At 44.3% G+C, this 17,825-nt stretch overlaps 1 protein-coding gene across 1 annotated transcript in view; it reads left to right on the top strand.

The window, feature by feature from the left end:
* The window catches only part of Gpr19 (G protein-coupled receptor 19), a 30,491-nt gene extending 13,617 nt beyond the window's left edge, over positions 1-16,874 (top strand). The window contains 2 exon segments of the mRNA XM_013115443.3: positions 15,548-16,763; positions 16,765-16,874. Coding sequence (XP_012970897.1) covers positions 15,570-16,763; positions 16,765-16,818 — 1,248 coding nt within the window. The 5' untranslated portion in view covers positions 15,548-15,569 and the 3' untranslated portion in view covers positions 16,819-16,874.
* Positions 16,875-17,825: the final 951 nt, after the last annotated feature.

Genomic DNA, 17,825 nt, shown 5'->3' with positions numbered 1-17,825 from the left:
TAAAAAGTAAAAGATTTGGTCTTGATCTGTGTGGTTTTTCTTTTAACCTTTGATGGTAGAAGATGCCTGGTCTCATTCTTCCATGCTGCCAAAAACTGAAAGAGGTGCTGGATTTAAAACATAAAGTAGAAAGATAGGCAGCAAGCTCAGATTTGCAAACTTGTGTTTCCCTTTAATTCATTGCAAAACATGTTGAAGAATAGTTGTTTCCTCGGTGACATAGACATTTCTCTGAGACAGGTAACCAAAAAACTGGCCTAGTGAATGGTAAGCTCTCAGTACACATGTGAACATACAATGGGAAGACTCGCAAGTCTTAGCAACATTCTTTTTTTTTTTCGATTTATTTATTTATTATGAATACAACAACATCTTGCCTCATGTATGTCTGCACGCCAGAAGAGGGCACCAGATCTCATTTTGGATGGCTGTGAGCCACCATGTGGTTGCTGGGAATTGAACCTCTGGAAGAGCAGTCAGTGCTCTTAACCTCTGAGCCATCTCTCCAGCCCCTTAGCAACATTCTAATGGAGCTAATTTTGGTGCTTGTGTCTTTTTTATTTGTTTATTTATTTGGTTTGTTTCTGAGATGGGATTTCATGTAGCCTAGTGTAGCTGGCATGGGCCTTGAACTGGCCCTCTTTGCCTCCCTTCCCGATCCTGGGATTACAGGCATGTATCACTATGCCTAGCTCTGAGTCTATTTTATTTGCACATGTTTATAGTGAAGCAGCAAATATGCAGTAAGAATTTGGCAAGCGGTCAAAACTATGCTTGATGTTTATGTATGATAGTTAGGTTCATCATGAACCAGAACTGAGTAGTGTTCATAAATTCTTCCCTGGGCATCACTGGTCCTTCTCATACTCATTTGTACTTACAGTGAAATTCTCATAGTATGCTGTGGAGAGTTGGATGGGGACACCCCCAGCAGTCTTACACTTTCCTCATATGTTTTGTCTAACACTTCTTCCTGTCATTAAACAGCTCACCTCAGGTTGAGAGTGAACATCTTCAGTGGTTCTGCCCCATGCATTCCTTTGTCAAGTCTGATACCCAGGTCACAGAACACTGTCCAAAGGAATCTCAGAACTGAATAGACGCTTCCCTAGGAACCCTTGAGATCCTGAGGGTCAAGGCCAGGGCCTGTGTTTATTGGCAGGCTACAGTTCTTGCCCTGCCAGAGTGCTTTTGAATGCTTGCTTAGGATTTGAATTCAAGTTTGCAAGCTAACTATGATTAAACTAGTCACCCTCATGATCAGACACACAATACAGCCTTTGTTAGCTTGCTATCTAATTAAATCATTGAAGACAGAAAGAAAGCTCCTTCCCTCCAGCATCACCTGCTGAGTTGGCTACACAGCAGACTAGCAGCCTGTTGGAGGAGCAGTTGACCCGCACACAGGGCAGCACAGCTGACGCCCAGCTGGGCTTTCTACCTGCCCCCTTAAATCTGAAAGGAGCAACCCACCTAACCGCTGAACAGAAGACCGCTGAGAACTGTTGCCTTGAAGAGAGGCCCTCACAGTATGGTTGATTTGGAGGGCAGATGTGAAGGACCTGTGAGGAGGTGGACAACTGGCTTGTGCAGAGTCAGAGAGAGCAATGCTAGGTCCCACCCTGCAGACTGGAGTTGCATGTCTCTCTAGGGTGTGTGTACCAAAGGACCAAGTGTGGGTGGTGTGTCCTCCATGAGCATGGCAACAGGCGGGAGGAGATGGAGTTGACTTCTCGAAGGCTATAGGTGGGAGAAGAGTCACTGCGGGGGTTTTATTGTCCTGTCTGTGGTATCACATCCCCTTGGCAGAAACCTTTAAAGAGACATTTCCTGGAGTGTTTCTTACGACAGGCTCTCCCAGGCAGCTGGCAGCTATCATATTGAATCTTTATAACAACCCTGTCAGACACATTATTAGCCCCAAAGAAACTACATCTCAGAGAGACTAACTGACCTGTCTAAAGTCACAACTAGTAGCCAGCATTAAACTAGTTCTCTTTGATCCTAGTATATTACCAGTAATGTTCTTTCTTCTGTTCTTTAAAAATAATATATTTAGGTATTAGAATAATAAAAACATAGTTCTCAAAAAATTGGATGGCTGGACACTGGAGCTCTTCCACAGAACCCAGGTTCAATTCCCAGCACCCACATGGTGGCTCACAGACATCTGTAACTCCAGTTTAGGGTATCTGATGCTTTCTTCTGGACTCTGAGGGTAACTAGGTATGTAAGTAATGTATAGATATACATGAAGGCAAAACCCCATGCATTTTTTTTAAGTGATTGGGAAAATGCAGAGTACTAAGCAAGAACATCAGTTAAATCCTGACATGTTTCTTTGTAGTCTTTTTAAATGTGTATCACTAAAAGCAGGTATTTGTTGAGCTCTTGGTTTGTTTTAGATAATATTTTGGGATTCTTTCTTTGTTGTCATTATTATTATTTTTTTTTTGGGGGGTTTTCTCTGTAATGTTTTGGAGGCTCTCTTGGAACTCTGTAGACTAGGATGGCCTCGAACTCACAGAGATCTGCCTGTCTCTGCCTCCCGAGTGCTGGCATTAAAGACGTGCGCCACCAACACCCGGCTATGTTGTCATTATTTTTTAACTTTTATTTGTGTGTGTGTGCCATTGGATGCCAGAAGAGGGCATTGGATCCCCTGGAGCTGGAAATGAACTGCTTTTCCTTCTGCCTTTGCCTTCTAAGTGTTGGAACTATGCTCATGCAACACCACACCCGAATCAACCCTTTCTCATATAGTTTATTCTACCAACAATTCAGTAGATACTGTAATTTTATTGGTGAGGACAATAAGCACAAAGATAATTAGCTTGTCAGTGGCTACACAAACCCAGACAGGCTAGCTCTGGAGCATTTTCTTACCGCATTTGGCATTTGGAGCCAATCATTCTTTGATGTTCATTGTAGAATGTTTAGCAACATCCTTGGATTCTACCGCCCAGATACCAGTAACACACCCTTGGAGCCCAATGTCTGCAGACACTGCCATATGTCTTCTGGGAGGTAAAGGTGTTCCCACCTAAGAACTGCCCGACCGAAGCCCCAGTGCTCAGCCCCTGGCCTCTCCAACCTCTTCACACCTAAAATGTACATAGAGTGCTTTGAGGCGGCTCAGCCAGTATAAAGGTGCTTGCTGTCAGACTTAACAACTAGAACTGGATCAGTGGGACCCACACAGTGTAAGGAAAAAACAGTCTCTTGTAAAAGCCAGGCTTTGGGAGGCAGAAGTAGAAGGACTAGGAGCTTAAGGGTCATCCATGGTTGCATTTCAAATTTGGGGTCAGCTTGTGCTATAAACCCTTGTCTGAATAAATAAAGTACAAAAACTTTTTTTTAAAGATTTATTTATTACAAATACAGTGTTCTGTCTACATGCCAGAAGAGGATACCAGATTGAATTATAGATGTTGTGAGCCACAATGTGGTTGCTGGGAATTGAACTCAGGACACCTGGAAGAAGAGTCAATGCTCTTAACCTTTGAGCCATCTCTCCAGCCCCCAAGTACAAAAACTTAAAAGAAAAAAAAAGGTAGGACTAGAGAGTTGGCTCAGAGGTTAAGAGCACCGTCTGGCTGCTCTTCCAGAGGTCCTGAGTTCAATTGCCAGCAATCACGTGGTGGCTCACAACCATCTATAAGGAGATCTGGTGCCCTCGTCTGGCGTAGCAGGCCTACATGCAGGTCGAACACTGTATACATGATAAATAGAGGAACCTTTTTTTTATTAAGTAAAAACCAGGAAGGTAAAGGAGTTTAGGGGTCTCAGTCAGGTAAAGTACTTGCTTCGAGAGTAGGAGGACCTGTGATTACTCCCTAGCACCTGTGTAACATGCCTGACATGTTAAGAATACAGACTTTGTGGATGTAATCCACCTAAGAAGTAAGACCAAGCGAAAACACTGAAACCTGCAGCAAAAAAGAAGAAAACAGAGGGGGAAGCATGTTTTGGAGGAGCTTTCTGGGTCTGTCAGGTGGCAGAAGCCAGGGGCAGAGATAGTGGATTTGAAGCCATGTCTTCCTTGTGATGTGTGCTAGTGTGGCCCGTGCTGGACAAGTGTCAGATGTTCCCCAGAGCTGTCTCCACTTTAGGAGTTCCCTTGGTACACTCCTGGGGCCTTTGTTGCCACAGTTAGCTTTGCAACCTTGACTGGATGGATGCTCCTGCCCTCCCAAGGCTCTCCAGTGTTGAGACCCTGTGTTGGCTGTTGCTGTAGCTGGCAGGTGTAGGGGAGAAAACCACAGCTCTGAGATCTGTATGGGCAGACCAGGCTCCATACTCGGGACACTTCAAGCGTTCATCACCCTCCTGTAGAGGCGTGGCTGTGGACTTGATATAGTCCACTAGAGTTGCACAGTTCCCGATCTACAGCAATGACTCTCACGGCAGGTAGGCCAGTCCAGAAGTTGACCCGCAAACTGACCTTGGACTCAGGACTATCAAACTCCAAAGTGATTCTCGATTAATGAGGTCAGCACCTAACCACTCAGCAGCTACCACCCCTGAAGGCCCCACTGCACAAGCAGATCCTTCTGACCCCGCAGCTGTCCTGCTCTCTACATTTGCATCCCTTGGATGTCTCTTCTTTGGGGACAGTGGCATGTTGATTCATGCTCCATACATTGGCTGTCCATCCTCAGGTCCTAGGGCAGCTCTGGTCTTTTTGCTGAGTTTCTCTTCTGTTTCTTTGAACTGTGTGACTGTCCTGTCACATCCACTGTGAACGCCCAATGTTTTTCCTCTTTGGAATCAATTATTATTATTTTTTATTGATTTTTTTCAAGACAGGATTTTTCTATTCTGGAACTAGCTCTGTAGACCAGGCTAGTCTCAACTCACAGAAATCCGCTGGCCTCAGTCTCCTGAGTGCTAGGATTAAAGGCATGCACCACCACCCCCCTCTGGAATCAGTTCTCACCCTGACTCTTCTGCACTGCATCATAAAGCAGCTTCTAACCCTCACCTTCCCCAGAAGTCCAGCTGAGCCTTTTAATCAACAGACTCTCCTTCCTTCTTTCCTTTCTCAAAAAAAAAAGAGTACATTATTTTCATTTCTGTCTGTATGTATATGTCTGTGTGTGTATGTACTTGTGCATGCACGTGCTTATCGTGGCCAGAAGAGGGTGTCTGATCCCATGTAGCTAGAGTTCAGGTGAACTGCCAGACATGGGTACTGGGGAGAGCACTGGTCTCCTGCAAGAGAAACAGTTGTGTGCAGCAAGCACTCTTGAACTGCCCAGCCATCTCCCACCTATCTCTCTGTCCAATGAAATGCTGAGCCATCTTCCACTTATCTATCTATCTGTCCAATAAACTGCTAAACCATATCCCACTTATCTATCTGTCCCATTTTGCCATTGTTTTCTGTGTTATCAGTACACTGTCTTTCCTTTTTTTTAAAGATTTGTTTTTGTTTATTAGTTATACAATGTTCTTCCTCCTTGTATGCCTGCAGGCTAGAACAGGACACCGGGTCTCATTATAGATGGCTGTGAGCCACCATATGATTGCTGGGAATTGAACTCAGGACCCATGGAAGAACAGTCAGTGCTCTTAACCTCTGAGCCATCTCTCCAGTCCTTGGCTTACTTTTTGTTGCTGTGATAAAGGCCTCTGATCAAAAGTAGTTTAGAGGAAGAAAGGGCTAAATTCATCATACAGGTTCAGTCCATCATGGAAGGAAGTCAGGGCAGGAGCTCAGGTAGGAACTTACTGGCTAACTTGCAGACCCATGCTTGTTAGCTAGCTTTCTCATACCAGGAAGACCTGCCCGAGGAATGGAGCCTCCCACAGTGGCCCCGCCTCAAGAAAACCCCCACAGGCCAACCTGATGTGGGCTTCCCCTCCACCGAAAGTCCCTTCTCAGGCGACTCTAGTCTGTGTCAACTTTATAGAGTTACCTAGGATGCCATCCAAAAAGTTCTTGTCAATCCCAGTGTCCTTGGCCTCCCTTGTTTCCTTCTAGTAGTTTCACAGTTTCAGGTCTAGCATTCAGACCTTTCACCCACTTTTAATTCTTTTTATACCCGGCAAGAAGTGGGGATTCAATTTCATCCTTTTTCTTGCAGATAATCCTGTTTGTCCAGTACCGTTTATTGAAAAGATGGTCCTTTCTCCAACGTGTGTTCTGAGCACCTTTGTAAAAAAATCAGTGGGGTTTAGTTGTGTAGTTCACTTCCAGGAGTGTGTGTGTTTACTGTCTTATTTAAAATTTTAATTGTATTTGTTTATTTTGGGGATTGCTGTGTATGCCATGGCAGGAATGTGGAAGTCAGAGGACAATTTATGGAAATCAGTTTTCTCCTTCTCTGGATTCCAGGGATCAAGCTCAAGTTGTCAGGCTTGGTAGCAAATGCCTTTACCTGTGGAACCATCTAAGCAGGTGCCTCCCCCATCCCCGGTGTGTGTGTATGTGTCTCTCTGTGTGTGTGTATGTGTCAATGCCAAGACCATGCTGATTTGATTGCTACAGCTTGGCTTTGGCTATTTGTGGCTTTTGTGATTTAGTAGAAATTGTTTTTTTTCCTAATTCTATAAGGAATGTTCTTGATATTTAGGTAGAGGTTGTGTTGAATCTGTAAAACACTTTGAGCTTTATGGACTTCTAACAATACTGATTCTTCTATCCATGAACACAAAATTTCTTTTCTTTCCCTTGTTCCCTTCCCCTTTCTTTTCCTCCTTCCTTCCCTCCCTCTTTCCTTCTATCCTTCCCAATCTTCTATTTCTGTTTTTTTGTTTTGTGTTTTTTTTTTTTTTCAAGACAGGGTTTCTCTGAGACTTTGGAGGCTGTCCTGGAACTCTTGTAGATCAGGCTGGTCTCGAACTCATAGAGATCCGCCTGCCTCTGCCTCTCGATTGCTGGAATTACAGGTGTGCGCCACCACTGCCCGGCTCCCAATCTTGTATTTCTTTCATCAGTGTTTTAGTTTTCAGTGTAGCAGTCTTTCATATCTTGGTTACATTTGCTCCTAGGTGTTTCTTTACAGCCATTATAAATGAGATTGCTTTCTTGATCCTAGTTTAGATAGCTTGCTATTGGTTGTATATCAAACCATTGGGCTTTTGTGTATTTATTTTGTACCCTCTAACTTTGCTGATATTTTTTATTAGTTCAAATATTTTTAGTGGGTTTTCTTCGTGAAAGAGTGTATTATCTGCAAACTGACCACTTGTCTTGCTCTTTGCTACCTTGTTATGTCCTTGTTTCTTTTTTCTGCCTGTGACTCTCAATATAAGACTAAATAATGTGATGGAAATGGGCACCTTTATCTTGTTCTATCTGAGAGAATGGTTTTCAGTCTCTCCCCACTCATTGTGTTTGGCTTTTATTGTGCTGAGGTTTGTTTTTTTCTATTCCTAATTTGTTGAGGGCTTTTAAGTAAAGAAGCAAAATTCAGTTTTGAGCTGGGCCATGGGAATCATGCCTTTAATCACAGCCCTTGGGAGGCAGAGGCAGACGGATCTCTGTTGAGTTCAAGACAACCTGGTCTACACAGCTAGTTCCAGGACAGCCAGGGCTACACAGAGAAACCCTATCTCGAAAAACAAACAACAACAAAAATTCAATTTTGAATTTATTGTTACTATAATCTTTCTTTTCTTTTTTTTTTTTTGAGGCAGGGTTTCTCCGAGGCTTTGGAGGCTGTCCTGGAACTAGCTCTTGTAGACCAGGCTGGCCTTGAACTCACAGAGATCCGCCTGCCTCTGCCTCCCGAGTGCTGGGATTAAAGGTGTGCGCCACCAACGCCCGGCTTATAATCTTTATTTTCTGAGACAGCATCTTATACTGTAGCCTAGGCTGACCTGCAACTCACTATGTAGCTCAGGCTGGCCTATAACTAACTCACTGTAGCCTCAGTTGGCCTGTAATTCACTGTAGCCTTGGCTGACTTGTAACTCATTGTGTAGCTTAGGCTGGCCTGTACCTGACTATGTATAGCTCAGGCTGGCTTGTAACTCACTGTAACCTAGGCTGGCCTGCAGCTCACTGTATAACCTAGGCTGGCCTGTAACTCATTGTGTAGTTGCTGTTGATCTCATAAGTCCTCCTAACTCATTCCTCTCTAGTATTAAGATTAGAGGCAGCACCTAAAATCCTAGCACTTGGGAAGTGGAGGCAGGAGGATTAGAAACTCAAGGTCATTCTTGGCTATGTATCAAATTTGAAGCTAGCTTAGGACATGTGAGATCTTGTCTAAAACAAACAACAACAACAACAATACTGAAAAGGAAAGAAATTTAAAAAATTCTTCTCTGATCCAAGGAAATTCAAGAGTAAGCTAACCTTCACATATTGTATAGTTTACATAGTTTTTTTTATTATTGATTTCTAGTTTTATTATAGTTAGAAAATATACTCAATATGATTTCAGGTTTGTGTATTTGTTTTATCACTTGTTGAGACTGTTGTGGGATCTATGAATGTCCTGGAGAATGTTCCACATGCTGGTTGGAAGAAGGTACATGCAATTGTTGAACAGGATGTTCTATACATGTCTCTGAGGCCCATTGGACTGTGGTGCCATCAAACTTTGTTCTTCCCTTATTGATTTCTTTTAAAGGTGTTATATATTTTTTAAAGATTTATTTATTATGTATACAGTGTTCTGCCTGCATGTACATCTTCAGGCTAGAAGAGGGCACCAGATCTCATTATAGATTGTTGTGAGCCACCATGTGGGTGCTGGGAATTGAACTCAGGACCTCTGGAAGAACAGCCAGTGCTCTTAACCTCTGAGCCATCTCTCTAGCCTCTGTTTATTGATTTTACAGTTGGAGGACCTATCCATACCAGAAAATGGGCTACTAAAGTCACCATTGGTTAATAGGTTGGACACACACTCTCTCTCACTCCGTATGTATGTATGTATGTATGTATGTATGTATGTACGTACGTACGTACGTACATATGTACACATGTGCACATGCACACATTAATTAATTAATTTTTGAGACAAGGCCTCACTATGCAGCTCTGCTTGACCTGTAACTCACTTTGTAGACCAGTCTGGCCTTCGATTCCTAAGTGCTGGGATATGGGCATGTCACACTGGTGGAGGCTTTGACTTCAAAAGAATGATGCTGTAGTTATGAAAGAGACTGGAGGATGCAAGCTTTCCTGGCCACCTAAAATCATGTTAAATGTGCAGACTTTGTCTAATATTTTATAATGTATGTGGTGGTTAGTTTTGATTTTCACAGATGATGTGAGGGAAAAAAACCCCACAACCTTAAGTACTGTCAACTCATAAGTCTTTGAAACCATTTCACACACCATGTACTCTAGTGGCCACACTAATATTAGTCGCATAGTTTGGACTTGTCATTGGCTTTTCCATTTCTTCCCTGCAGCTTTGTTGGTGGCTACCTCAAGAGTTCTATAAAGCATTTATCTTCGTGTCCCCACCCCAGTGTCTTAGCTCAGGGCCAGACAGCAACCTTCCAGAAGCTTTTGTAAATTCAGGGGTGTGCTGTGAACCTGTTTTCCTGGAAGTGGCATGCTAGTTGTTGTTCAGAACTGGCCCTGTAGAGAAGAAGAAAAAAAAATAGTTATCTTATTTGTCTATTTCTGTGGTGTGAGTATGTGTTAGTTAAGGTTTCTATTGCTGTGCAGAGACACTATGACCACAACTCCAGGAAAACATTTAATTGGGGATGATTTACAGTGAGGTTCAGTTCATTATCACCATGGCAGGGAGCATGGCAGCATTGTGCTGACTGCATCTTGATATGAAGGTCACTGGAAGTAGACTGACTCAGTGGGTGTGACTTGAGCATATATGATGCCTCAAAGCCAACTCCACAGTGACAGGTTTCCTCTAGGAAGACCACATTTGCTCCAACAAGGCCTTTAGGGGGCATTTTCTTTCAAACCACCACATTCCCCTCCCTGGCCCCCCAAAGACTTACAGTCATATCATAGTGCAAAATGCATTTAATCCAATTTCAAAAGCCCCCATAGTCTGTTACAGTCACATCAGTGTTCAAAAGTCTAAAGTTCAAAGTCTCTTTTGAGATTTGTACACTTTCTTAACTGTATCCCTTATAAAATTAAAAAGGCAGATCGCATACTCCCAACATAGAATGGTACAAGATATATATTGCCGTTCCAAAATGTCAGGAAGGGAGCATAGTGAGGAAATACTGACCCATCACAAGACCGAAAATCAGCTGGGCAAACTCCAAACTTTGCATCTCCATGTCTGATGCCAAAATGCTCTTCAGATCTCCAACTCCTTTTAGCTTTGTTCTCTTGGGCTGGTTCCACTTTCTGTTAGCAGCTCTCCTCAGCAGGTATCCCATGGCTCTGGCATCTCTAACATCTTGGAGTCTCCAAGGCAACCCAGTCTTCAACTTCACAACTTCATGCAGTGGCCTCTCCAGGCCTCTCTATTTAGGGACATCCCAGACACATGCCTGGTCTCAGTGGGTTTATTCTGTAACTCCTTTCTTCTGTCCTCAACTCTAAACCCAGAACCACATGGCCAAAGCTGCCAAGTTCTGTTATTTGCTGGGGTGGAACATGGCCCCCTTGTTCAGTTACATCTTCACCAGCTTTCTGTTTTTGATTGTTACCTTCGTTGCCTAAGCTTGACTGTCTTTGAATTTCCTCTGTTGATCAGGCTGGCCTCAAAATCAGAGATCCACCAGCCTCTGCCTTCCAAGTGCTGGGATTAAAGGGTGCATTACCACAACAAGCTCTAAGCTTTTCTTCAATTCCCTTGTAAAGTTGGAAACTTAGCTGGGTGAGATCTTGCCCTGAAGTCACATCTCCCTTTATTCCATTCCTTAATCTCTTTTTCTCCTTGAATACGGGACTTAGTTCCATTCCACTTTTTGGCACCCCTTTTCTCCTTAATTTTTTTTATTTTGTAATTTATCCTGCTCAGCTTGCTCCTTTTCATTATAAATCTTCACTAGAGTCACCATTAATAACCACATGATAGAGTCTATGCTAGGCTATTTTGAGATTTCCTCTGCCAGTGGAACTAGTCCAAAACTCTTCACTTTAGCCTCAGGAAGACTTTTCATGAAGCTTACCCTGAAGTCATGACTGTTTCCAACTGTGGGGTCTAAGGGAAAGCTTCACGCTCTTCACTTGTGAAACCTACTAGTAGTTATCACCTGCCTGTGAGAGTTACACTTAGGCCATCCTTGACCACAAGAAGTATTAACTATGGATAATATTAGTGTTGTCATAGCCCCACTGCAATCCAATTACTACTGTTATCTAAAAGGACCTTAGGTGCTACAGTCCATATTACCATTTTATAGAAAACATTCTAAACTAAATTATATGAGAAAAACTAACATTTTGAAAATCCCAAGCTAAGATCAGATCCTTCCTTCCTTATTTTCTTTCCTTCCTTATTAATTAATTAATTATTGGTTTTTCAAGACAGGGTTTCTCTGTGTAGCTTTGGAGCCTGTCCTGGCACTACCCCCTGGCTGAATTTTTTTAAGTTTTTTGTTTTGGAGACAGAATCTCACTAGGTTATTCACGTTGGCTTCAAATAAATCTTCCTGCTTCAGCCTCCCAAGTGTTGGGTTACAGGCATACACTACCACTCCCTGATTAAAATTTTCAATAAATCTTAGATATAAGAATGGTTTTCCTAGCTGGATGGTGCACATCTTTAATCCCAGTACCCTGAGGCAGAAGCAAGTGAATCTCTACAAGTTTGAAGCTAGTCTGATCTATAGAACAACTTGTAGGACAGCCAGGGCGACTTAGAGAAACCCTCTCTCAGAAAACAAGAAACAAAACAACAGCAACAAAAAAGAATCCTCTTCCTATGTAGTGAGAATGCTTATGAATATTTGTAATAAGATTTGTGGATATTTCAGGAGGAAAAAAGCCAATTGTTAGAAATTCTTTTTTGTATGTGTGTATGGCATGTGCTTGTGTGTGGTATACGGTGTGTGTGTGTGTGTGTGTGTGTGTGTGTGTGTGTGTGTGTGTGTGGTGTGTGTGGTGTGTGTGTGTGTGTGTGTGTGTGTGTGTGTGTGTGTGTGTGTGTGTGTGTGTGTGTACTCAGAAGCCAGAGGCTGCCATTAGGTCTGGTCTTCCTTACTTACTGAGATAGGATCTCTCACTGAAGCAGAGCTTGCCAATTTGGCTGGTCCAGCTGATTAACTTGTCCTGAAAATCCTGTCTCTGTCTCCCAAGTGCTGGCATTACAGCCAGGCCTCCATGACCACCAGCTTTTATGTGTAGTCTGGAGGTCTAAGATTCCTGTCTGATATTTGTGTGGCAAGCACTTCATCTGCTGAGAATTTTTCCAGCTTCCCTTACTATAGTTTCTAAAACTCCCTGGGTGTGATGTTGCGTGGTATAGAAACTAACTAGCTACTGATCAGCTTAACTGGGATCAGCCCTCCCTCCACAGGACACAAAGTTCAGCATGTGTGCCCTCTGGTTTTTTGTTTGTTTTTCTTTTGACAGGGTCTCACTGTGCAGCTCTGGTGGGCCTTGAATAGAGATCCAGCTGCCTCTGCCTCCCTAGTGCTGAGATTAAATGTATGCACCATCACACCCAAGAGTACCTCTCTTCTTTGTGATTTTTCTCTTTATCTGATTAGCTTCCCGTCTTCCTTCCTTCCTTCCACCTTCCTCCCCCTCCCTCCCTCCCTCCTATCCATCCATCCATCCATCCATCCATCCATCCATCCATCCATCCATCCATCTCTCCTTCCTTGCTTCCACTACATGCGAGTTTCAAAAAGTTAAATGTGTAACTTATACAAATATGGTGAACATGAAAGATTTATTCACTTGCTATTGAAGGAGAGGTTGAGATAAGTGTGTTTCTAAGAGCATTAGAAGGAATGCAGGTTTAGAGGCATTAAGAAATGTCAGCATTAGAGCAGTGTCAACTGCTTAGACACAGAACTGATGAGTGTGCTGCAAGGCAGCAAGCGCCTAACTCGTGGGCTGTTTTGTTCAGCTACGCGGGAGTGTGCAAGTTAACACATAACTTCACAGTGTATCTGTAACTTCTAAAATTACCATGTGTAGGTGACCCTAGGCATAGTTACTAATTAAACAGTCTTTTTATTTCAGAACCATCCCTGAACACTAGCAGAGGCCTTTGAGAATTTTTACTCTGGGACGTAAGAATGAGCAGCCTTTCTCTGCTTTGGGGTAGACCTGTCTGAGGACACCTAAGCTGTCCTCCTCTGCCTCTGTGTGGCAGGGAAACTGAGTGACTAGGTTCATTGGCCTCTCTCAGCAGTCATGTGTCCTCTCTTCCTGTGGTCACCAGTGTCTCAGCTCCCTGAAGACACAGAGTCTTCTCTCTGTTCCCGCTGCGTTCTCTAGCAGAGCAATGGGCGGGAGGAGCTTAGGTTCTCTGTCCTTATGGATCCAATTTAGTTACTACTTAACAAGCAATTACTAATGCAGAGCCCTTCAGTTAGACTCTGTGGGGCCTGGAGAAAAGAATACTACTTCCCCCAGAACCCAGAATTCAGTGGAGAAGCATGGAGAGCCATCTGAAGTTGTGTTTCTTACTCATGACTGAACACTAGGGTCACTTGGGGCACTGAAACATCCTGATGCCTTCTGCATTCCAGAGTCATTAAATCAGGGTCCCAGGGCTGGGGGATGGGGCCCAGAAATCAGCTTGTTTTAGAGGTTTCTGGGAGAGTCCAGTGTATTGCTAAGCCAGAGTAAAACAAACAGGGAACACTTAGTGAAGGGTTTAGTGCTGAGTCAACAGGGCACCACAGCCATTCTAGACAGGCTAACCTACGCTCCAGTTACATTTCAGCCCACAAGTGAGCCTTCATTGATAGCCTGGGAAGTCTTAGGTCAATTTGATTGCAAAGCATCTACCAAACGTACACTTTGGGGGCTGGAGAGGTGGCTCAGTCAGTGAAGTACTTGCCATGCAAACACGAGGACCTGACTTGATCTCCCAGAACCCAACTGAAGGGCTGGCACTGCGGAGTGGTCCTGTTGTCTCTGGTGCAGAGAGGAGACAGGAGGACTGAACCTATGTCAAAAACTGCAGTGGAGGGCCTGAAGAGGTAACTCTGTGCTTAAGAGCGGTCATTGCTCAGACAGATACCCCAGCTTTGGTTCCCAGCATACACGTTGTGGTTTATAACTGCCTGTAACTCCGGTTCCAGGGGATCCAGCGCCCTCTTCTGACTGCTGAAGACACCAGGCATGCACACAGTGCACATACATGCAAATAGAAAAAACGCTCATACACATTAATCTATGTGTGGCTATTACAGCTTACCCATATTTATTTTAAAATGTAACACAGAGAAGAGTGAGTAAGGGAGACACCAGATGTCCACACACAGACAAATGCACTTCACATACAGACACACAAATACAAAGAAAAATGTCTTAGGAGGTGTGCTGTGAAGGAAGCTGTGTCCCTTAAGGAGAAAGGGGCTTCAAAGATCAGCCCAGAAGGGTATCCTCTGAATTTACCCTCTGCTATTTTACCAGGATTTTTTTCTCCCATGCCTTTCTGAGGGTCTTCCCTCCCCCTCCCTCCCTCCCTGCCTCCCTCCCTCCCTCCCTGCCTCCCTCTCTCCCTCCCTCCCTCCCTCCCTCCTTCCTTCCCTCCCTTCTTCCTTTCCTTCCCCCTTTTTTGAGACACTGTGTCTGCCTCACCTTGCCTGTCCAGAAACTCAGAGCTCTCCACACCCAGCCTAGTAGTTACATTTTCTTACCAGTTCACAAGTTCTAATCATTGACAAACGACCACCAAGCTCAGTGTCAAATATGGTGGACAGTCTTTTTGCCACTCCGGGGCAATACACAGAAAGGACTGTAAGTTGGCTCACCACAGAGGTACCTGCACATCTGTGTTTACTGCAGCACAAGTCACCACAGCCAAGATGTGGAAATAGGAATCAGTCAACAGATGAATTAAAAAAATGTCATACATACATACATATAAATACACATATATGTATGTATCTATTCACATACATATACATATGAGCACAGTAGAGTCCTATTCATCCATCAAAGAGTGAAATGATATCATTTACAGGAAAGCGAATGGAGGTGGAGATCCTAATAGCAAACAACTCAGACACAGACAAGTATCATATTTTTTCTCTATATCCTAGGCTTTGAATAGATACAGAAAATCATCAGTGGTGTGTGTGTGGGTGGGAGAGAGAGAGAGAGAGAGAGAGAGAGAGAGAGAGAGAGAGAGAGAGAGAGAGAGAGAGAGAGAGAGAGAGAGAGAGAGAGAGAGAGAGAGAGAGAGAGAGAGAGAGAGAGAGAGAGAGAGAGAGAGAGAGAGAGAGAGAGAGAGAGGTGGGGGGCAGAAGCAAGACTTTCTGGGAGAAGAAAGAGACTAGCATTTGCAAAAGAAGGGAAAAAAGGAAGTTTTGGAGGGTACGTGTGATCAAGCGCACGACTTGCTTGAATGAGATGTCTTTATGAAGCCCAGTGCCAACCGGTGAGTATTCTACAAAGACTTGTCTAAGTAGGCAGCTTACACGACACCATTTTAACAGGAGGCTTCGTTCTTCTTGTCCTATCCAGAACTGAGAGGAACAGAGTGACTATGGTCTTTGCTCACAGAATGGATAACGACCAGCCACCTGTGCTTGCTGCTACCCTGCTGGCGCCCCTTCAGAACCACAGCTTCGTGGAAGCAGCTGAGGCCCTGCTGCCCCATGGCCTGATGGGATTCCCTGAGGAGCATGACTGGATGAGCAACAGGACAGACCTTCAGTATGGACTCAACCCTGGAGAGGTGGCCACAGCCAGCATTTTCTTCGGTGCTCTGTGGTTGTTTTCTATCTTTGGTAATTCCCTGGTGTGTCTGGTCATCCACAGGAGCCGGAGGACTCAGTCCACCACCAACTACTTTGTGGTCTCCATGGCTTGTGCTGACCTCCTCATCAGCGTGGCCAGCACACCATTTGTCCTGCTGCAGTTCACCACGGGAAGGTGGACCCTCGGCAGTGCCATGTGCAAAGTCGTGCGCTACTTCCAGTATCTCACTCCGGGCGTGCAGATCTACGTGCTCCTCTCCATCTGCATAGACCGGTTCTATACCATCGTCTACCCTCTGAGCTTCAAGGTGTCCAGAGAAAAGGCCAAGAAGATGATCGCAGCCTCCTGGATCTTAGATGCAGCCTTTGTGACGCCTGTCTTCTTTTTCTATGGCTCCAACTGGGACAGCCATTGTAACTACTTCCTCCCTCCTTCCTGGGAGGGAACTGCCTACACTGTCATCCACTTCTTGGTGGGCTTTGTGATTCCCTCTATCCTCATAATCTTATTTTACCAGAAGGTCATAAAGTATATCTGGAGAATAGGCACTGATGGGCGGACCCTGAGGAGGACGATGAACATTGTCCCCAGGACAAAGGTGAAAACGGTCAAGATGTTTCTCCTCTTGAACGCGGTGTTTCTGTTCTCCTGGCTGCCTTTCCATGTGGCTCAGCTCTGGCACCCCCATGAGCAAGACTACAAGAAGAGCTCCCTTGTCTTCACAGCGGTCACGTGGGTGTCCTTTAGCTCTTCAGCCTCGAAGCCTACTCTCTACTCCATTTATAATGCCAATTTCCGCAGAGGGATGAAAGAGACTTTCTGCATGTCCTCGATGAAATGTTACCGCAGCAATGCCTACACTATCACAACCAGCTCAAGGGTGGCCAAAAGAAACTATGTTGGCATTTCCGAAATCCCTCCCATGAGCAGGACGATAACCAAAGACTCCGTCTATGACTCATTTGACCGAGAGGCCAGGGGAAAAGAAGCTTGCCTGGCCCATCAATTCAAACCCACCAAACACTTTTGTCTGATTTCTAAGAATTCCTTCACTGTTATGTGCCGGAGATTAAAAAGCTTTAAATATAAAGAGGGAGTGGTTTACTTAGTTTTCACTCAACTGTCTGTTTTGTAAAGTTCATGCATGGTTGACTGCTTTCTGTGGGCTCTGTTCTAGTGCTTCCGGCTGGTCAGTAGTGCTCCCCCATCAGATGCCCATGTTAGTGCTCCCCCCATCAGATGCCCATGTTAGTGCTCCCCCATCAGATGCCCATGTTAGTGCTCCCACCATCAGATGCCCATGTTAGTGCTCCCCCCTTCAGATGCCCATGTTAGTGCTCCCCCCCATCAGATGCCCATGTTAGTGCGCCCCCCCATCAGATGCCCATGAGAAGGTCTTTCCTGGGCTGGAGAGATGGCTTTGGGGTTAAGAGCACTGGTTGGTCTTCCGAGGACCCAAATTCAAACGGCAGCACCCACACGGCAGCTCACAGTCACCATTAGTTTCAGGGGATTCAGTGACCTCTTTTTGCCTCTCAGGACTCTATACACTTGTGGTGCACAGGCATTTATGCAGACAGAACACCTGTACACATAAAATTAAAAACAAAAACATGTCTGTTCTTCTGTTTGAAAGTTCTTCCCTGAATGGGGACGATGGCTCAGAGGGTAAGGATTCTTACCACCTAGCCTGACAACTTGAGTTCAGTCCGTGTAATCCACATGGTGGAAGGAGAGAACCAGCTCCTGCAAGTTGTCTTCTGGTCTCCACACAAGTGTTGTGGCACGCATGCACTTGTGTGTGCACACACTTTATACATATAAAAGAAAAATTAAAAGCACTTTGCTACTTTTCTCTATCATCAGTATACACACTCTTCTATTTTTGGTTCTTTCTTGCTTTATTTTTTTATTTTTTTTATTTTTTTTTTGCTTTTTCCCTACTGAATTTTTGTAACTGTGGCCTCCTGTTCCACTGAAATCCCCCCATAAGTGGTACATTTCAAGAACTTGTGTTTCTCAGCCAAGCAACACAGTATGC

The sequence above is a fragment of the Mesocricetus auratus genome, unplaced genomic scaffold (assembly GCF_017639785.1).
Source record: "Mesocricetus auratus isolate SY011 unplaced genomic scaffold, BCM_Maur_2.0 Super-Scaffold_100001, whole genome shotgun sequence".
Classification (NCBI taxonomy): Eukaryota; Metazoa; Chordata; class Mammalia; order Rodentia; family Cricetidae; genus Mesocricetus; species Mesocricetus auratus.
The sequence above is the reverse complement of the archived record's forward strand: the minus strand, read 5'-3'. Positions and strand labels throughout refer to the sequence as shown.